This window comes from Vipera ursinii (genome assembly GCF_947247035.1).
Source record: "Vipera ursinii genome assembly, chromosome: 1".
NCBI classification, from domain to species: Eukaryota; Metazoa; Chordata; class Lepidosauria; order Squamata; family Viperidae; genus Vipera; species Vipera ursinii.
In genome coordinates this window covers 324826030-324848407 of record NC_139512.1, presented here as the reverse complement: position 1 = coordinate 324848407, position 22378 = coordinate 324826030, and the positions used below count along the sequence as shown (strand labels likewise).

General features: G+C 38.6%; 1 protein-coding gene across 3 annotated transcripts in view; it reads right to left on the bottom strand.

Moving 5' to 3' along the window:
* The window catches only part of ACYP2 (acylphosphatase 2), a 74800-nt gene that overhangs the window by 42483 nt on the left and 9939 nt on the right, over positions 1–22378 (bottom strand). For 2 of the 3 annotated variants that reach the window (XM_083363045.1, XM_083363046.1), the window contains exons 1-3: positions 17259–17399; positions 15160–15176; positions 9999–10108 (exon numbers count right to left, since the gene is read on the bottom strand). In XM_083363045.1, the coding sequence (XP_083219171.1) occupies positions 9999–10108; positions 15160–15176; positions 17259–17310 (179 nt within the window). In that variant the 5' untranslated portion in view covers positions 17311–17399. Of the gene's footprint in view, positions 1–9998; positions 10109–15159; positions 15177–17258; positions 17400–22378 lie in introns of those variants that run through there. The other variant, XM_083363047.1, reaches the window with a different exon arrangement.

The following is a 22378-nucleotide window of genomic DNA, read 5'->3' as shown; positions in this document are numbered from 1 at the left end:
ACAACCTAAGATATGCAGATGATACCACTCTAATGGCAGAAAGTGAAGAGGAACTAAAGAGCCTCTTGTTGCAGGTGAAGGAGAGTGCAAAACTTGGGTTGAAACTTAATTAAGAAAACCAAGATCATGGCATCCGGCCCTCTCAATTGTTGGCAAATAAATGGGGAAGAAATGGAGGTAGTGACAGATTTTATTTTCCTGGGCTCCAAGATCACTGCAGATGGGGACTGTAGCCAAGAAATTAAAAGACACATGCTACTGTGGAGGAAAGCCATGGCAAATCTAGACAGCACACTAAAAAGCAGAGACATCACCCTGTCAACAAAAGTGCGTATAGTCAAGGCTATGGTCTTCCCAGTTGCAATGTATGGCAGTGAAAGCTGGACGATAAAAAAGGCTGAGCGCCAAAGAATTGAGGCCTTTGAACTATGGTGCTGGAGAAGACTCCTGCGAGTCCCTTGGACTGCAAGGCGACCAAACCGGTCAGTCCTAGAGGAGATCAACCCTGACTGCTCTTTAGAAGGCCAGATCCTGAAGCTAAAACTCAAATACTTTGGCCACCTAATGAGAAGGAAGGACTCACTGGAGAAGAGCCTAATGCTGGGAAAGATTGAGGGCAATAGAAGAAGGGGATGACAGAGAATGAGGTGGCTGGATGGAGTCACTGAAGCAGTAGGCGTGAGCTTAAATGGACTCCAGAAGATGGTAGAGGACAGGAAGGCCTGGAGGAACATTGTCCACAGGGTCACGATGGGTCGGACACGACTTCACAGCTAACAACAACAACACCCAATTCCTTCAGTCCCCCAATCATCTTTGTTGCTCTTCTCTGTACTCTTTCTAGAGTCTCAACATCTTTTTTACATCGTGGTGCCCAAAACTGGATGCAGTATTCCAAGTGTGGCCTTACCAAAGTATTGTAAAGTGGTATTAATACTTCATGTGAACTCGATTCTATCCCTCTGTTAATGCAGCCTAACACTGTGTTGGCTTGTTTGGCAGCTGCAGCACACTACTGGCTCATATCTAAGTGATTGTCCACTAAGACTCCGAGATCCCTCTCACAGTTACTACTATTGAGTAAGGTACCACCTACAGTGATGGCGAACCTTTAAGAGACCGAGTGTCCAAATTGCAACCCAAAACCCACTTATGTATCGTCGGGTGCCAGGTGGGCATGGCCCATTGGGTGGGTGTGGCAAATTGGGTGGGCGTGTCTCATTGGGTGGGCATGGCTGCAGTGGTAATGGTAGACTGGGTGGGACTAAAAAGTTCAATCAATCAATTCCAACTTCGCAAGATCTTTTATTTTTCCCATGAGAAGTTGAAATTGATTGACTGATTGAACTTTTTTTTTGCACACTGCGGTGGAGGCCTAAAGCGAAAAGGTTTTATAAAACCCAGCTGAAGGCCTAGGACTGGGGCGACGGTGCACGTGCCCACAGGGAGGGCTCTGCGTGCCACCTGTGGCACGCGTGCCATAGGTTCACCACCACAGACCTATACTATACCCGTACATTTGGTTTTTCTTGCCTAAATGTAGAACTTTACTTTTTTCACCACTGAATTTCATTTTGTTAGATAGCTCCCAGTGTTCCAGTTTGTTCAGATACTCCTGTATCTTAAGCCTATCTTCTGTGGTGTTGGCTATTCCTGCCAGCTTGGTGTTGTCTGCAACTCTGATGAGTTCCCCATCTATCCCCTCATCCAAATCATTGATGAAGATGTTGGAAGAGCACTGGGCCTAGAACAGAGCCCTGGGGCACCCCACTACACACTTACTTCCATGTAGATGCAGTTCCATTGAGGACCACAGGCTGAGTATGGCTGGTCAGCCAGCTACAAATCTATCTGTTGGTGATGCTGTCTAACCACATTTTTCTATCTTATCAAGTAGTAGGTTGTGATCTTCTTTATCAAATGCCTTACTGAAGTCCAAGTAAATTATATCCCCAGCATTCCTCCGATCCACTAATATTAGCTATGAAACTTATTCTGGCGGCATGAGGAGTGAGAATATTAAGAATGAATGTTTATAAATTGTCAAAAAGTAAAACATTGTTTAAGATACTATTATTGTATTCTTAAATCAGTGTGCTAAAATAAATTGACCTTGGATACTATGTATGGTGTGGTGGAAACAAATATTATTCCCCATGTTTTATATATATTCCTATAAAATATTCATTTAAATATTTATAGTTTCATGTGAACTGCTGAACACAGTGCTCTAGATAAGAACACTGTATGTTTTCTTTTGCTCAAATTTCAATTTAAAAAAAATCAAAAGAGCAGGGAGGAAATAGATTGGTGAGGACTAGTAATCCTTGTTTAATGACCACAACTGGAACCAGAAACTCGGTCATTAAGCTAAGTGAAAAAACACGACTGTGACTGTGCATGCAATCTTACTTCAACTTTCCTTTGCTTTACAGACCTGCTAAGTTTGTAAATGCAGACGTTGGTCACAAGGTTACTTTTTCATCACCTTCATAATTGCATAGTTTCTGTCTGAAGCAGTCACTAAGCAAGGCTGTTAGCATTTGCAGCTCAGTGCTCTGTTTTGAAGCGTCACCAAGCATTCAGAAAGAAAGAGAAACTCAAGCTGGGAGCAGGGATTCTGGGAAGAGCTACATGTTAGGAATAGCATTCCAAAAGACTATGGCAAGGTGGTAGGGACAAGGATGTTCTTTAAAGTGGGCATTTTAGCTTTGGGCTGATTTGTTTGCTTTGTCGTGTTCTTAGTTCTCAGAATGTGGATCTTGCCTCAGCCTTAACTGGTAGAGTGTCTTTCTACGAAGATAATGTAGGAACAAGAGAAAAGGGGTCTCATGTTGAAAAAAAGAGGTAAAGCTCACTCCAGAGCAGTTTAAAACGCATAGGCATCCAAAGAGACTGCAGTTCAGAAATTACTATTATCCATCAAATAGCTCCATCTAGAGATCTGTTAGCAAGTTTAAAAATAAAACCCATAACCCTAAGAGCTCAGTGCATACAGTGCATTTTAATTAACTATATATAGCAATAAACTACTAAATATTTGGGATGCCAAGTACTGTAATAAAACCTAGAATAACGCGTTTAGTGCACAGCTTCATATATGCTTCATATGTATCTACAATATTCAGTTACAAAAACTGCTTCACCTGTGCCATAGGCATAGAAACATAGAAAACTGATGGCAGAAAAAGACCCAGTGATCCATCAGGTCTGCCCTCTGAGGTTTGTCTGTCTATTATTTTTAATTATTAATTTGTATTAATATTTTATTAGCATAATGGTGTGTTGCAGTCAGCCAGATGTTCGGATTGGATTTGGCATTTTTTTTCACCTTCCCAAGGGGCGGGGATGGGCAAATGTTAATATTTTGTGGTTTTAGAGGTATGGTCGCAGGATGTAAGCTTTTCTAAGTAGTGCTGCCTTTTGCAATTTACTGATGGTGAATTTGTTGGATATAAAAATGTCTTCCTGCATTATCATATAATAGAACACCAAATAAATGTTTGTTGCTTTACTCTATAGCTCATGTGTAAACCTTGTCTGAGGCTGATGAAAAAAGGTAAAACCTCTTTGAAATTGGGATCGACTTCTTATGGCCAATGGACATGTCCATGCTATTTTCTTGTTAACAGTATAAGACTGAGTTGTCACTGGTTTTTCTGGGATTTTTTTTAATATGCCCCTCTAGCCTAAGTCCTGGGTTTTCTTAGCAGTTCCCCATCCAAGAATTAACCATGTCTGACTTTTCTATAAGATCAGCCATGGTTGGCTAGGAGCTGCCTCGCTGCTATGAGACCTGAAGCTGATATTACATACCAATTATCATTACTAAGCCATGTTTGCAATGACAGCAAAGAATGCGAAGGGCATGTGTCTGAGAGCATTGCAACTTTGTATCTCAATACCGTTTTCAAGTCTTCATTGATAGAAATGCACAAATCTGACAAGCTCACATCTGAACTATAAAGTGGCGGGAATAGCACTGAAGTGCTCATACTTTACTACTTGTCAGAGGAGTGTTATACAGTGGCCTTGTGTAAGACTGCCTCTTGTTAGAGAGCAAGAAGAGTTGCTGTCTGGTTTTGGTAACTTCTTGTCACAGCATTTTGCTGATATTGACCGTAGTTTTAATATCTCATAAGGTAAATGTAAAGGTTCCCCCGCACATGCGTGCTAGTCGTTTCCGACTCTAGGGGCCAGTGCTCATCTCCGTTTCAAAGCCGAAGAGCCAGCGCTTGTCCGAGGACGTCTCCGTGGTCATGTGGCCGGCATGACTAGACGCCAAAGGTGCACGGAACGCTGTTACCTTCCCACCGTAGTGGTCCCTATTTTTCTACTTGCATTTTTACGTGCTTTCGAACTGCTAGGTTGGCAGAAGCTGGGACGAGTAACAGGCGCTCACTCTGTTACGCGGCACTCAGGATTCGACACGCCAAACTGCCGAACTTCTGACCAACAAGCTCAGCGTCCTAACCCACTGAGCCACCGCGTCCCTTAATACCACATAGACAGAGTCTAAAATGGTGTCAACTCTTGCAGTGTTATATGAGACTCCTTAACCTATAGATTCCAGTGGAGTGTATAGGAGCTACATGTGCTTTCACACTGATGGCTTGAATTCATTCCCATCCAAACACCTTGAGGTGGCTGGGGGTAATAGAGTCTGGAAGGTAATCAATAGTTCTCTGATATAGGGTGATGGCAGTTGCCCTTAAAGAAGTGGTGGTGCCTTGACTCCAACCTTCTTTTTGGGAAAAATAGATGTAGCCAGTTATAGCATATCTTGAAGTCAATCATTTAAACCAGAGGGATCAAATATGCAGTTTACAACATATAGCCTAATGTGGCTCAAGACAGATTTAAATGCAATTGGGGAATATTTAACAAAATAAAGTGAACGTAAATATTACATTTGAAAGCTAAATAATACATTTAGTCATCAATCACCCAAACTCTGAGCTCGTGACTCATGAAGAGTCCTGAACAAGCTTGTTGCCTTAGCTTAATTGCAGCAGCAAAGATTGCTTGGAGCTATCCTGGTCAGGGCTAAGCAGGAGCACCCTGTGACAGAAATTCCCTCTCAGAGGGTCTTAACAATGCTGCCTATACATTGAAAGGTCCAGTTTAAAGTGCTGTTTTAGTCCATAAATTTCAGCATGGCTTGACTTTCAGGATCACATTTTCTTTATGGAAATAATACATCCAATGCATGTTCCCCAACAAATCTCCCTACTGCTGATAGTTTAACAGGGCAGGGATAGTGATTTTTTTCCCCTTCCTCTGTAGCCTCCAAGTTATAGAACAGTCTTCCCAAAAAGTTAGATCAGCACATACACATCCATTGGTTTCCTAGAAACTAGTAAATACAGAACTTTTCCAGAGCCCTTGAGGAATGATGATTATTGCAACGTACTGTTTCTCTGTTCTTTACTATTGCTTTAGTTTTAATAGTTTATTCTGCTAAATGTTTGGAAATCCATGTAGACTATGGTGGCATATAAAAAACAAACATTAATATTCTAGTCCTTTTTGGAAGGCTTAGAATTTTAAGCAATCTTATACTTTCCAGATATATTGGACAAAGTTGACTGGAAACAGTTAAGCTGTTGTCTAACATATCTGAAGAATACCAGACTGGTAAAATATAATTATTCTGATTTCTAATCCTAGCTGTGCATTCCTGGAAAAACCAGTATCTTTAAACCAAATCACCAAATAAGTGTTCACATGAGTTATTACATCAGTGATCCTAGCATAGCTACACCAATTTCCAATGTTGTAACTGCTTCTCATCAGTCTCATAAAACAAAGGGTTGTTTTGATTTATTGTTTTGTTTTCTCAGGGCTTAATGCACTGATTCCTTTCTTTCAAGAACTAGACTAACAAGCCTCCGTTCTGCCCTCATCCATTTGCTCTTGGCAAATGGCCAGATCTAAAATTTGGCTTTTAAAATACTTATATTTGACAAGCATCGTTTACAGTAAAATGTTACAGCGTATTCTCTCCTTTCAGCAAAAAAATGTTTTATTTCAGGGCTATGATAATCATGCCCTATCCAGAATATTATCAAATGTAAAGGGCTCAAGAAGGGTGTGGCCCAATCTATCCTATTTCAAGCTTCTGTGTTTCTTTTCCTATTGACTCAATTCAAATTAGGCTGGATTCCTTCTTGTTGGGTTGGGAGGCTTTGGTTTACATATATGTATGTATATATATATCAGTTAGCAAAAATCTGCTCAGGGACTAACATGATGCTCAAGGTCCAAGTTAAGCAGTTTCCACAGTATGATTTTGAGCATATGTCCATTACTTTCACAGAGAACATTGCAAATTGTTTTGAAGTCCTGAATAGGGAATAAGAACAACTCTTGAATGAAATCAAGTTGTTAATAATGAATGTGAAAAACAACACCACTGAAGATAAACAAAACAAAAAAAGAAAACTAGAAGTTAGAACAAACGGTGGAAACTGCCCAGAAGAGAAGCCGAACTTAGAAAAGAGCAATTGATGTAAAAGTATCAAATATGGAAAAACAAAGGAAGTCTTCCAAAAGTTCTCTGAACTCACAAAGGAAGTTCTAACCTCAGATTAATTTGTTAAAAGATGCTAACGGACAGATTAACTGGCTCAAAGAAGATCAAACAAGGATGGAAGGATTATGTATAGTTAAAGTCTGACAGAAAAGATGTCAACATCCAGGATTCTTAGGAGATATTCCCAACTTTCAAGAAACACTATTACTAGAATATGCAGTTGGATCAGCACTTCAACCATTACCAAACTGGAAAGCAACAGGAACTGACAATACCCTTGGAAATATGGCAAGCAACAGAAGAACTGATAAAGGTTCTAACCAAACTATGCCAGCAAATTTGGAGACCACCACAGTGGCCAATCAATTGAAGAAGTCAACCTACATTCCAATACAAAAGAAGGTGACTTGGAGCATCCAAACTATTATATAACACCCTTAATTTCACATCCTAGCAAAACAATGCTTAGGATCATCCAACCCAAATTAGAGCCCACATGAAAAGGGAAAAGCCAGATGTTCAAACTAGCTTTAGAAAAGGTCAAGCAAGCAATATAAGACATTACTATACATGCTGGATAACTGAGAAATTAATTACCATTAAAGAATACCAAAAAGAAGCCAGCATGTGCTTTGATGATTACAGAAAGACTTTTCATTGTGTCACCCATTATTAATCTGTGGAATATCTTTAGGAAAACCGGAATCCGACAACACATTTTTAATTAGAAATTTTTAATGTAACAAAATACACATAAGAACAAAGATAGAAAATAAGATATAAAGAAGAAATTGAAAACAACAAAAACATATAACTGAACCTTCCGCTATTCATTCTATTAAATAACTGTCATCTTAAACTTTTCCCAACCTTTTCATCTCAGGCATATAAGACAAGCACTTAGGCTTATATACCACTTCACTGTGCTTTACAGCCCTCTCTAAGCAGTTTACAGTCAGCATATTGCCCCCAACAATCTGGGTCCTCATTTTACTGAGGAAGGAAGGAAGGAAGGAAGGAAGGAAGGAAGGAAGGAAGGAAGGAAGGAAGGAAGGAAGGAAGGAAGGAAGGAAGGCTGAATCAACCTTGAATGGGTCAGGATTGATTTCCTGGCAGTGAACTGAATTAGCCTGCAATACTACCTTCTAGAAAGGGACGTGGTGGCTCAGTGGGTTAGGACGCTGAGCTTGTCTATCAGAAAATCGGCAGTTTGGCGGGTCGAATCCCGAGTGCCGTGTAGCAGAGTGAGCGCCTGTTATTCGTCCCAGCTTCTGCCAACCTAGCAGTTCGAAAGCACGTAAAAATGCAAGTAGAAAAATAGGGACCACTACGGTGGGAAGGTAACAGCGTTCCGTGCGCCTTTGGCGTCTAGTCATGCCGGCCACATGACCACAGAGACGTCCTCGGACAAGTGCTGGCTCTTCGGCTTTGAAATGGAGATGAGCACCGGCCCCTAGAGTTGGAAACGACTAGCACGCATGTGCGGGGGAACCTTTACCTTTACCTTACTACTTTCTAACCACTGCGCCACCATGGCTCTACCTCGCTGTCCTCATAGAAAACCTATATCCAGGTCAGGAAATCACAGTACAGTCAGAACATGGCAAAGAAGTGAACAAGGCTGTTTGCTCTCCCCTTATTTATTCTCTTTACGTACTGAGAGGATTCCAATTAACTTATGGTAGAAACTATGAAGCAGAAGGTTGAATGCTTTGATATGTACATAAAGTTATTATACAAAACATATACTTCTAATGTGTTAAACAGTTTTTTCCTAGTCTTCATTTTAAAGCACTGGGAATTCTGTTCCTTTTATTCAGGGCTTATTGTCTTTTTACCTTACATTTAATCCTATACTATCCTCCACTTTTAACAGTTAAGTCCTGCTGAAGTTTGAATTAGCCTTGTGTTTCCTTTTATTGAGTTGCTTCTCCACTTCTCAGTCCTCATTAATTTGTAAGAAGGATAACAATTACTTCATGCTGGCTGACTGTAGCTTGTCTGCATTTCTGGAAAGGTTGGGAGCTTATAAGGCTCTGCTACTACTTTCATAGCTATAATAATTTCAGAGTCTTTTTGCTCACTCCACCAACTACTTTAGTTTCGCCTCTTTCACATACAATTGGCTTTAGTTCTCCAATACAATCATCAGCCCTTCCACGTAAACCAGACAGAAAACACAGCTAGATGAGTTATTACTACTTTACCACAATGTTACAGTGTGTGCAGGTCTGAAGGTACAGGCTTCCCACCTCACTTTTAACTAATAAATAAATAAAATAAACTAATCAGGTAGGGTGCATTTTTTCTCTCTGACCCATTAGGCCACTGGGGGCTCCTTCCTTTCTTGTCTGATTGTTTCTTAGGTAGCTTCTCTTCCCCTGGACACCCAAGGTCATTCACACATTCCATTACAATATTTTCCTTTCTCTCTTCCACCAACAGCACACCCATTGCCTTCAGCATTTCTTTTATCTCCCTTCAGCACAAGTGTGGTCCTTTTCTCTCTTAAAGCAGTTTCCCAACCTGGCTTTGTGGACAGGCGGGAGTGGAGGAGACAGGATGATTCCACATGATTGGAGGGCAAGAAGGCATGCACGCAGCTCCATTTCTGCTGCTCATGCAAATGGAGCACAAGCGCACATGTTCACCCACTGCTCGCGCAAGTGAGGATCTGCACACTCACCCGATACTTCCATGGCCCAATTCTGAATGGCTCAAGGCCTGGTAGTGGGCTGCAGCCCGGGGGCTGGGGAACCCTGTCTTGAAATACAATGGACCACAAACTATAAGGAGGAAAATTCACACCAGCAGCCTTGAGTCGTTCCTTACATATATACAAATACAGTACCTATGTGTATATCTCTGTCTGTCTGTCTGTCTGTCTGTCTATCTATCTATCTATCTATCTATCTATCTATCTATCTATCTATCTATCTATCTTGAGAGAAAGTTGATTAGAAGAGAAGTGTGATTTTAAAATTGGAGGAATAAATATCAGTAACCTGCACTGTATTGATAACACTACTCTGATAGCTGAAAATGCAAAAGATATAAAAGCTCTAATAATAAAAATCAGAAATATAGTAGAAAATATGTGATTAAGATTAAATATAAAGAAAACACAATTGATGACAACAAGTACAGCAACTAGCTGTATTAGAAAAACAGGGTGCCAACAAGGTAGTTGTACTTCCCTTCTGGAAGATTTTAGATAATGATGGAAACCTAAGACCTTTCAATTGAACTGTACTTTAGCTCTCCATTCCTATTAAAGCTTGCTTGAGGTTTCAAGTTCTCATTACCACGATTTGGTTTTCTTCTGAAGAAAGTTTGGTTCAATGAATTGTTTTAAATATCATCATCCCTAGAAAACGTGTTCTTTATTGATTGGCAGCACCATTTGAATCAAACTCAGCAATTAATGAAGCTAGCCAGCACACTAAGGAAAGAGTGTACTTACATCTCATTCACTTTTTCTTCTGGACCCTGCACTTGTCCAGTAACCGTTCCTTGTCTGGTATTTTTAACCCAGCCAACTACACCTGCTTTCCTAGCTTTATCCTCTGTGTACTGGTTTAGAAAACAAACAGAAAAAGAAGATATAGTCAGCATGCATTTAGGATTTAAACTGTGATAATATAGGTGGTGCTTGACTTATGATCACAATTGAGCCAAAATTTCTATTGCTAAATGAAACAGTTGTTAAATGAGTTTTGCCACATTTAACGACCTGTCTTGCCACAGTAGTTGATTACTGCTGTTGTTAAGTTAGTAACATGGTGGTTAAGTGAATCTGACTTTCCCATTGACTCTGCTCATCAGAAGGTTCCAAATGGTGATCACATGACACCAGGACACTGCAATTGTTGTAAATATGCCAAGCATTCAAATTTTGATCATGTGACCACAGGGATTCTGCTATGGTCGTAAATATGAAAAAAAGTTATAAGTCACTTTTTCAGTGCCATTATAACTTCAAATGATCACTTAATGAATGGTTGTAAATTAAGGATTACCTGTACAGTTCAGACTCAAAACTTCAGTTTTATTCAATATGATTTGCTTTTTAATGGTCAAGTCCTCCTCTAAAAGACCAGTAACATCTTAAATTTGTTTCTGCTACTTTAGATTTGGCAGTAGAATTAACCTCATGCTTTCCATTGCACAGCGTTGGAAGGGACCTTGGAGATGTTTGGGGTGGTTTTCTAAAAATTATAGTCAGAGCATTTTCCAAAAATAAGAGATATGATTATGTTAATGAGTCACACAGATATCTGAATAACTTAAAAGGCGAGAATCAAAATAGATTAAAATCAATTTTAACAGAAGCATTAATATAATTAAAATAAAAAATATTAAAATAAAATAGAATTAAGTGGTTGTCAGAATTTTCCCCTAACAATTTGGATTGAAAGCAGTTTACATAAAAACAAGTCTTTCAGAGTACTTATCAATAACATTTATTTAGAAGAAAGGGTACATCACAATATAGGAATTCCAGGGAATACTTTATTTTCCAGGAGAAATCTACATACAAGCTTTCCAATGTAGCAATTCTATAGTCTGTATTCTTTTTTTGGTTTAATTGGTTATTTATTTAAGGAACTGTTAAGTCCTGCAACTAAAAAAATCTGACTGTGGGACAGTATATAACAAAAGTAAACAACAATGAAGATACTATGTATTATAAAGCAAACAAGATATGAAGCATAGAATATAAAATGCCAACAAATTGGATAATTGAACAACCAAGAGGGGACTCCACTCAAATGGGTGCAAATATATGGAGAAACACCCAGGTCTTAATGGCTTTTTTTTAAAGGCAAGCAGAGTTGGGGATCATAACCATATCTTCCTAGGTCCCATAATATAACAGTGTTTAAATTAAGGCCCCTTGAATATGTTGGCAGGTATTTTGGCAGAAAGATGTGTAGAATGTGGGCCAGAGTGTCAGGAGAAAGGAATTCTTTCCAGCAAGCAAAGAGACAAATAAGCTTGGAAACTTTGGTATGCAGAAAGAAAGCGATGGTGGACTCCCCTTAGCATGTTGTAGGCTATATCTAGTAGTTAAGGACATAAATGGTTTAGCCTGGCATGATTGCTGTCTAGAGGCAAGCAACAATCAAGAAATAACTCTGAAGTAACTCCTTGAGCCATTCTTGGTTCTTTGGGCCTAACATAAGCTGTCCCACAAGTACCCTGGTCATGTGCCATGTAGGGTTTTAAAGGTAAAACCAGCACTTCGAATCACATCTGAAACTCTTCTGGGAACCAATGTACTTTAGATCATGTCATATCATATATAAAAGAGTCATGTCATATATAAAAGAGCCTTGGTGGAGCAGTGGGCTAATGCCTCCTTAAGTAACACCAGCTGCCTGCAATTAGTGCAGGTTCACATCCCACCAGGCTCAAGGTTGACTCAGCCTTCCATCCTTCCGAGGTAGGTAAAATGAGGACCCAGATTGTTGGGGGCAATTAAGCTGACTTTGTAATAATGCCGCTTGGGGTGTGTGTGAAAGCCCTAATAAGCAGGCATATACATAGAATGAAGGCTACTGCTAAGCTTGTAAGCCGCCCTGAGTCTTCGGAGAAGGGCGGGATATAAATGGAATTAAAATAAAAAAAATAAATAAATATGTGTAATGACCTGCACACATAACTACCTAAATTGCTGCATTCTGGACAAACTAAAGATTCCAGATAACCTTCAAAGGCCTCATTGAAATAATTCAATCAAGAGGTGACTAAGGCATAAGTGACCCTGAGCAAGGTCCCTTTTATCTGCAACTGGAAGATAAAATTCAATTGTGCAAAGGCCCCTCTGAAAACAGTGCCATCTGCTCTTTGAGCAGGAGCTGAGAGTCTAGGATGACTCCCAGCTTGCACACCAAGAACCAATTATAGAAACACTCCAGTTCCTGGATCTGGAGGACCTAAAATCCATAGCTACTCCATATGCAGGGTTAAGCCTTAACTTGTTCTTCTCTATCCAGACCCTTGAAGCCTCTGCACATCCTGAAAGAATCTCAACAGCTTTACTTGGAAGGCTGGGGACAGAGATATACAATATTGTTTCATTATTGTATTAGTGATAATTCCCTCAGATCAACAGATGATCTTGCCCAGCGGCTTCATGTCTTGTATATATTAAAAAGGAGGCAGGAGAAGGTAGTGCCTTAAGTACATCCTAAAGCTGAGGCCTATTGCTCCATGCTCTCTGCCAAAATGATGGACTGGAATCTGTCCTGAAGAGAGAACTACTGCAAAATGAGGTCTTCCTCTTCCAATAGCAATACAAAAAAATGTCAAGGCCTTAGAAAGAATGCAGATAAGAGCAACAAAGATGATAAGAGTTCTGGAGGCTAAATCATACAATGAACATCTATGGGAACTGGATATGTTTAGCCTAATGAAGAGAAGGTTCGGAGAGATATGATAGCAGTCTTCCAATACTTGTGTGTCACAGGGAAGAGGGCATCAATTTGTTGATGAGGGCACCTGAAAGAAGGACAAGAAGCAATGGCTGGAAGCTCGTCAAAGGAAGATTCAACCTGGAAATAAGGAAGAATTCCTGACAGTGAGAAATATTAATCAATGGAATAGCTTCCATTTGGGGTCAGGTGCCTCATTAGGGCAGGTTTTTAAGAAAAGATTGGACAATTGTTTGTTTAGGATTGTATAAAAACTCCTGCCTTGGAGTAGAAGACCTCCAACATCCCTTCCAGCCCTATAATTCTGGATTCAAATGTTTTATTAGTTTATCAAAATATAAAATACAAAAATACAAAGAAAAATGAAGATAATGGGAAAAGAGAAAAGTGTAGGGCAGGGATGTCAAACTGCCGGCCCACGAGCTAGTTTCATCATACCAAAGCTGTGCCCACCCCATTGCCAGCAATGCAAAGAGAGTTGTGATACGTCGTGACATGTCACATGACATGGTGAGTTTGACACCCGTTGTGTAGGGTAAAGGGGAAAATAAAAAGAAAAGCACTGACTTCTGACTCCTTTTGATGCAGTAGAATAAGGTAATAACATAAGACCTCAACTTTTTACATACAAATTTCTGCAGAAAAACTGAAGCGAGTAAGGGAAAAAACCTCCTACAACATAGAAATTAATACATAGCCTCGCCCCATCTGATAACTGCTTAGAAATATGTCTGCTTGAAAAAAGGTTTTGTGTGTAACATAGCACAGATAACTACTATAAACACTGTTCAGTTTAGGCCATCAAGAATATGACGTCTTTTGCAATTAGGCTCTTCATCTTCTCTAGACGTCCTGCCCCAAAGTCCTCTAATGAAGCATTTCACATGAATGCTGCAAATGTTATGAAGTTTAGGATCTGAGCTATGATTTATACAGTACTTGCTTCAAGATACAATATGTGCCAGGCTTTAAGATAAATTTGTTCTGAGCCTGGCACTATGAGTTTCAAGATAAGACATAAAGGATTTTTTTTGAGATACGAGAGAAGAAATTCATACACCGAACAAATATTCATCTGGATTTATTTTTTTAAGTGAGAACCAAATAACTATACTTTGCACTCTATGCCCCAAAGAATTTGGATTATGTCCATTCAAATGGTTACACTACACTTTATTTATAATGTTTCAAAATTATTTTTTATTTGGGAAAATTAGTTATCTTTTTTGCAGCCAAATCCTGCAGGAACAGTACAACATCACATTCCTCTTGATCTTCTAGCCACTGCAAAACAATTTCTAGTGCAGTATGTACTTCAGGCTCTAAGGATCCAGAAATAATAACAGTGTTATCAATATTTGCACCATTAAAGTTCTCATTTTTGAAATCTCTGAATTTCTGTTTCAGGCACTGAGTACCTGTCTGATGAGCTCATAATTTTTACATAATGAATGCCAAAATGATGAATCCTGTGGAGAAACCTGATTTGTGCTAACCTTCCTCAGCTTCCCTTAAAGTGAGGATTACCATTTAATCATTTCTTGTGCACCAAGACATCTCATTTGGAAAAATCTTGCATAGACACTATTTTCTAATGCTGATTTTTCCCCCACATATCATTGTTTTCCATTTCATTTTTCATTTTCATTCCCCATTGCTGAAAATGCAAGAAGGCATTTTTCCCTTTGGTTGTAAAATTGTAGATTTCCCAATTCAAAACGCCTCTGCTAATATTGTCACTGTTTCACCTTTTCCCAACCTTTCAACAATCTCTACTTTGCTTTGGAAAGTGGACAGAGCCTGCTTGTGTTTCTTGATTATTATGAAAGATGAGTTTTCTCATCTTTCCAGGATGCACAATCTTAGATATGGATAATGGGAAATGCAAGATTTCCATGTAACCTGGGACCCCTGTACAGTGCTTAAATTTGTCCATTTTCATATGTGACTCAATAAAATACTAAACAGATTAGGGTATTTATATATCTAATGGTGATAAAATCAGGGTTCTACTGTAAAAAGATTGTCACTGAAGCACACACTACAGTTATATGATACTTAACTCTCCAGATTAACACAGAAACTTGGTATTGAAGATTTCTGATGTCTCCACATAGGTTTTCTATTTTATTCTCAAAAAAGTTACAGAGAAGTGATGCAAAGATGATGTACTTCGTGCTGCCTTACCATTCTGAAGCAAACCCCTGAGAAAGAATACAAAGAAAATAAAATTATAAATATTTGCTCAAACTAAGGAGCAACATTTCATTTGCATTAACAAAACATTATAACAACCAATCAAATTTTGCTAGACATTTTTAATTTGATAGGTTTTGTAAAATGAAGAGTGATTAAGAGTAACATCTTTTAGGAAACAAATTGATAGAACAATGGATAGATCCAGTGAGATCCAGATGTGCAACATAATTCAGTGGAAGATTGCTTAACTGGCCTCTACTGTTAATGAGATACACATTTGGGTTAAGGAACTGTATTTGGGGCTAAAAGTAATATTGGAAAATAATTCCACAGTATGATATTCAGTTGTTTTTGCTAAAGCTGTTGTATAGTTTCTTATTATGTTCTTTCTTTTGGGATCATAAAGAACTGATAAACAGAGCAAAATAAAACTTATCACAGTTTATCATCTGTGTTTTTATTACACTACTTGGTTGCTGTACTATTGATTTTACTCAGCTATATATAGGGTAGGAAAAATACTTTAATAAAATAATATATTCAATTATCTTTCACTTATGTAAATATGTTTAAAATCAAGTTTTTCACTATATAATCATAACTCAGAAATCGAATATGTCACCTTGGATAGTGAGATGAATGGCATATAAATTAATTACATAAACAAACAAACAAATAATTTAGCAATTAATGGAATTGCAATACAATAAATTTGTCACATAGATAGAAAATATTTAAATCAGAACTATTACATAGATTCATCATATACAAAGAGAGAGTGCATATCATTTTACAAGATGCATCCAAATTGTATAGCAATTTAGAAATACTGATGTATGTAAAGAGAAATATGGCTTTTCTTTTAATGTAGAGACATACTCTCCATTCCACATCTTTTAGATGTGTATCTCAGCTATGTACTTGCTGGATTCCTAACTGTGGTATGTCCTACCTGGAAGCCCAGTTGGTGTCTACGTTTATATTATTTTCCTGACAGGAAAATATTTCATTCTTTTATTATGGTTCTGTTATTGCACTCAATCAATTTTAATCCTCTGCTCTTCATTTCAAATTAGTTGTCATATTTTAACTCTTTTGTTTTAAATTAAGAATATTGCATTTTAGTTCTATTTTTATAATAGCTTTTTTAACTGTTTGCTCCCTACATCAGAGAAGGCCATATTTTGATGGGCAAGGCCACACTGAGCTCTTTTAGAGAGAAAAAGATGTAGGATGAGTTATATAAATAACCATTTCTTTTTTCTTTCCTGGTATATATGTATGTGCAGTCATTTCAGTGACAAATCTACAATTATTTTACCCAGAATGACTGGTTTTGAGCTGAGGAGTTCTATGAAAACAAGCAGAAAATTAAACTCTCCCTGGAAATATGTATCCAAAGCATTGTGGATATGCTCACAATCATCATCCATAATCACTGCTCAAAAACGTAGTTTACAGTGCCTTTCCTGAAGAGAGAACACATATATTAGTCAAGTTGTTGCTGTTCCTTCCTACACCTTTGTATTTCACTAAAGTGTGTTCGTGCAGTTTGGAAAGATGGCTGTGGATAAATCCCTTGTGTATAAAATGTATTAAGAAAAAGACTATTCTGATGACTAGTTTTTGCTTGAAGGAGGGTTTAATAATGCAATCTTTCATTGCGAGTTTAAAATGTTTTATCTGCCCATTTTTTAAAACACATACTAATCCTAGTAAGCAGGTGAACAGCACTCCTGCGAAGATAGCATAGGTGGTAATGGTAACTTGTAACTGGGGCAGCATTAATGCAGCTGGGAACATGGAAACAGCGAATGCCCCTTTTTGCACCTGCCACGCACGTGTATTACATTAAGACCCTTGCCGGCTCTTCAATTCACTTTAAGACAAACTGAGCACAGAACTGTTTTGAGCAAGCACGTCCGGCGTGATCTGGCAATTACATTCGCTTTATATAACGGTTCTCCTTGCCAGCTTTTCTTTGTAACCCGAGAAGGGCAGTTCGTGCACTCTGAAGCTATTTTTGCCAGTGCAGTTCTCGTCCCCTTTCCTAATACTTAGCTTTCGCATCGTTCGCCGCTGCTCACCTTGAACCCGGCCGAATACCTCGTAATCCACCGATTTGAGGATCCGGGACATAATGGTTGCAGTGAAAGAAGTAGAATCTCTCAGGCTGGAAAAGAACTGAAAGCAAGCGCTGACCACCCTGACAAAGAAACTCAGCCGGCAGAGGCCGCGACGGAAACTCACAAGGCTCAAAATTCACTAGGGGGCGTTAATCCAGCCGGCTAACCCAGGCCAATTCGATAGGATGAATCTCTCTCTTTCAACAACAACAACAAAAAGAGGTGGGTGGGTGGTATTTTAGAGGGAACTTTAAAGAGCTTGGCTGGGTGTAACCTATTCCCTTTCTTCAACTGTTAGAATTTGGGGTAAGGAAATGAAATAATCCTTCAAACTAAGAACAATTGAGATGTTGTTCTTTGCAGTGCTTGTATTCCTTCTCCACATTTCCCTTTTGAATGTTACATGTTAAACTGGACGTTTAATACATGTACTATCCATTGTCTTTTTATGTGTAAATCCTTCAAAAATCTGAAGGACTGGATCAAGGCCTAGTTTGTATAAAAGCATTCTGTGACAAATAACGCTGAAAATGTAGAAAACTTTCATGGGGGAGGTTTATAAGGTATAAAAGCCAGGATGGAAGGACAGGAATTCACATAAATTGATGTATTAATAGTAGAATGTGATAGAGAGATGAGACTTAAGAATGGTATCTTTTTCTAATGTTATACTTGCATAAACCATTTAGCTAAGGTCAGTCAAAACAAATTCCCAGGTGATGAGTAACTAAGAGATGTGATGAAAAAGAGCCAAAACATCTATAGAAATATTGTTCTATTAGTTGTTCTGGGCAAAAACTTGTGTATTTTGAAAGTAAATTGGAATTAACCAACATTAAGACATTACCAGCTACACATAAATGAAAATCTTCGAATCAATAAGAATGGTAGAAGTCATGTTCTAGGCCAGGGGTAGGCAACCTCGGCTCTTTTATGACTCATGGACTTCAATTCCCAGAATTCCTGAGCCAGCTGGCTCAGGAATTCTGTAAGTTGAAGTCCATGAGTCATAAAAGAGCCGAGGTTGCCTACCCCTGTTCTAGGCAAAAGTCCATTTGGAAACCATCTAGATACCCACTTCCCAGACAACCCAATCAATAAAATCACACCTACTATTTGTAAAAAATGGTCATTTCCCGTACAGCAACACCAAGTTGCCAATCACACATAATTAATAGCTAACACCTAAAACATTCTGGTAAGATCTGATTATGGCAAGATCTGAAACATTAATGGGAAAAGTTCTGTTTCTTCCTTTAAACGAGGGCAATTTGGAAATAAACCTCCATTTGGTTATCAATGACAGACACTTGCAGATACAGAACCTTTATTATACACATTAGAAAACTACAATATTACATTACATTACTTTTTGGCATAATCATTCAAACTGAGGCACTTGTTAAAACATCTTACGTACAAGGTTTAAATTTCCGTAGTAGTCACTCGGTGCCAAATCTGGGCTACCGGGGAGGTGTGTGTGATGAAAAACATCCCAACAGAATTGCTTCAGAAGTTCTTGGGTGCGTCTAGTGGTATGCAGGCAAGCATTATCGTGAACCAACACCACACCAGAAGTCAGCATGCCCCGATGATGGTTATGGATGGCTTGTCTGAATTGTCATAATGTTTCACAGTAGATTTTTGAAATGATGATCAAATCATACTCCATGAACTTCAGTAGCAGTACTCCTTTGGCATCTTCACATTTGGTGAGATTTTCTATGGCACCACTTCTGGTGTGGTGTTGGTTCACAATAATACCCGCACACTACTAGACACACCAGAGAACTTTTGAAGCAATTCCGTTGGGATGTTTTTGATCACCCCCCCCCATAGCCCAGATTTGGCACCCAGCGACTACTAAGGAATTTCAAACTTTGTAAGACGTTATGACAAGTGCCTCAGTTTGAATGGTGATTATGTCAAAAAGTAATGTTATAGTTTTCTAATGTGTATAATAAAAGTTCTTTTTCTGTGAGTGTCTGTCATTGATAACCAAACGGAGGTTTATTTCTGAATTGCTCTTGTATTATCCTGCTGGTAATTTCATCAAATCAGTAAGAGCTTGAAGATATACGCATTATCATAATGCTATGGTAGAAGTTACAGTTGCAAGAAAAAGTATGTGAACCCTTTGGGATTATGTGGTTTTTTGCATGAATTGGCCATAAAATGCACTCTAAACGTCATGTAAGTCACAATAATAGAAAAACACAGTCTGCTTAAAATAATACTACACAAATATTAGCTGTTGTCATGTTTTAATTGAAGATAAGATGGAAACATTCACAGTGCAGGGTGGAAATAGTATGTGAACCTTTGGACTTAATAACTGGTTGACCCTCCTTTGGCAGCAATAACCTCAACCAAACGTTTCCTGTACTTGCAGATCAGACCTGCACAACGATCTGGAGTAATTTTGATTTCACGTTTGAAGTTTGCAAAAGAGCACCTGGATGTTCCACCGCACTACTGGCAAAATATACTGTGGACAGATGAAACCAAAATTGAGTTGTTTGGGAAAAACACACAACACTATGTGTGGAGAAAAAAAGGCACAGCACACCAACATCAAAACCTCATCCCCACTGTAAAACATGGCGGAGGGAGCATCATGGTTTGGGGCTGCTTTGCTGCCTCAGGGCCTGGACGGATTGTTGTCATTGATGGGAAAATGAATTCCAGAGTTTATCAGGACATTTTGCAGGAAAACGTACAACCATCTGTCCGTCAACTGAAGCTCCGCAGAGGATGGGTGATGCAACAGGACAATGACCCAAAGCATACAAGTAATTCAACAAAACAATGGCTTCAGCAGAACAGAATACGCCTTCTGGAGTGGCCCAGTCAGAGTCCTGACCTCAACCCAATTGAAATGCTGTGGCATGACCTTAAGAGAGCGATTCACACCAGACATCCCAAGAATATTGCTACACTGAAACAGTTTTGTGCAGAGGAGTGGTCCAAAATTACTCCAGATCGTTGTGCAGGTCTGATCTGCAACTACAGGAAACGTTTGGTTGAGGTTATTGCTGCCAAAGGAGGGTCAACCAGTTATTAAGTCCAAAGGTTCACATACTATTTCCACCCTGCACTGTGAATGTTTCCATCTTATCTTCAATTAAAACATGACAACAGCTAATGTTTGTGTAGTATTATTTTAAGCAGACTGTTTTTCTATTGTTGTGACTTACATGATGTTTAGAGCGCATTTTATGGCCAATTCATGCAAAAAGCCACATAATCCCAAAGGGTTCACATACTTTTTCTTGCAACTGTATCTGTACAATGTGCATGTTTTAACTGTTGTGCATGAGACTTTGGTGATAAGAAGAGACTTTATCAAACACGAGTAATTTTTTTAAAATTCAAATTATCTTATAGTATTATTCCTCTCTTGACCCTCAAAATATTTAATTCAAACAAGCAAAAGTTTGCTTGTTCATTTAGAGGAAGTGTAATTTTAACAACCTTCATTTTTAACTTCACTTATACTCAGTGAAACTTGCCTCATTCTTGGCAAGGATGGAAATGAAAAGTGGGACTGTAATGTTTTATTAATCAATTTAATTTTTTTTAGATTATTTAACATAAGATACCTCCAATTAATTACAAAGATTTGGAACTTTTAATAAACATTATAAAATAGGGCAGCAAATATAGTTTAGAAGAGTATTTCCTGTTATCTCACTCTATAAATGCTTTTTCCAAGAGGGCATATGTTAATCAAACATGAATTGTCTAAAAATGAAAGATACAATTTTTAAAATTCTAAACATGTTTGCATATGCAAATTAATAGATTGAAAAATTAACAGATAATTAAAGCTTACATTTCTTTAAATCAGATAATATGCCCATCTAGATAATGTTTCAAAGAGAACAAAGTGATATGTTGAGAAGAAACAGAAGGTCTTAGATAAAATTAGAAGCAAAGCAGAACAAATAACTAACGTGCAAAGAATATTTTAGACATATTGGTGTCTCAAAGGCACTTAGAGGATTGTGCTTTCCAAACTTTCCTAATATCCAGTCAATATCAGTTTCTTCTTGAACAAAATGCAGGGTAATACTCTCTTCTATCTTTCTGAATAGAAAATAATGCCCTGAAGGAAGCCTCCTGCCCCATACAGTTGAAGTGTGAAAGAATGCTCAGACATGTACTGTATATAAATAAATCTTATCCACAGCTTGTTTTATTCAATTTCTGGGTGTAGATTTGCTCTATATTTTTTAAAGTCTGGTGGGGCTGAAGAAGGAGGAATTCTCCAAGGAGCAGCAAACAGTGACGGAAGACAACTACTTTCAATAATATTCTACAGCAGTACCATGTAATTTTGCAACGAGAAGCTCATGGTCTGAGCCACAGTCAGCTCTTGGTCTTGTTTTTACTGACTGTATAGAGCTTCTCCATCTTTGGCTGCAGAGCACATAGTCAATCTGATTTCTGTGTTGACCGTCTGGTGATGTCCATGTGTAGAACCATCTCTTCAGTTGTTGGAAAAGAGTGTTTGCTATGACCATCATATTCTCTTGACAAAATTCTATCAGCCTGTGCCCTGCTTCATTTTGTACTCCAAAGCCAAACTTGCCTGTTATTCCGGTTATCTTTTGGCTTCCTACTTTAGCATTCCAGTCCCCCATGATGATAAGGACATCATTTTTTGGTGTTAGTTCTATAAGGTGTTGTAGGGCTTCATAGAACCGGTCAATTTCATCCTCTTCAGCAGCGGTGGTTGGGGCATAGACTTGGACTACTGTGATATTGAATGGTTTGCCTTGGATTTGAACTGAGATCATTCTGTCATTTTGGGGATTGTATCCCAGTATTGCTTTTCCTACTCTTTTATTGACTATGAAGGCTACTCCATTTCTTCTGAGGGATTCTTGCCCGCAGTAGTATACCTGATGGTCATCTGAGTTAAATTCACCTATTCCTGTCCATTTTAGTTCGCTGATTCCTAAGATGTCGATGTTCAATCTTGTCGTCTCTTGTTTGACCACATCCAGCTTTCCTTGATTCATGGATCTTACATTCCAGGTTCCTATGGAGAAAAAATCCTTACAGCATCGGACTTT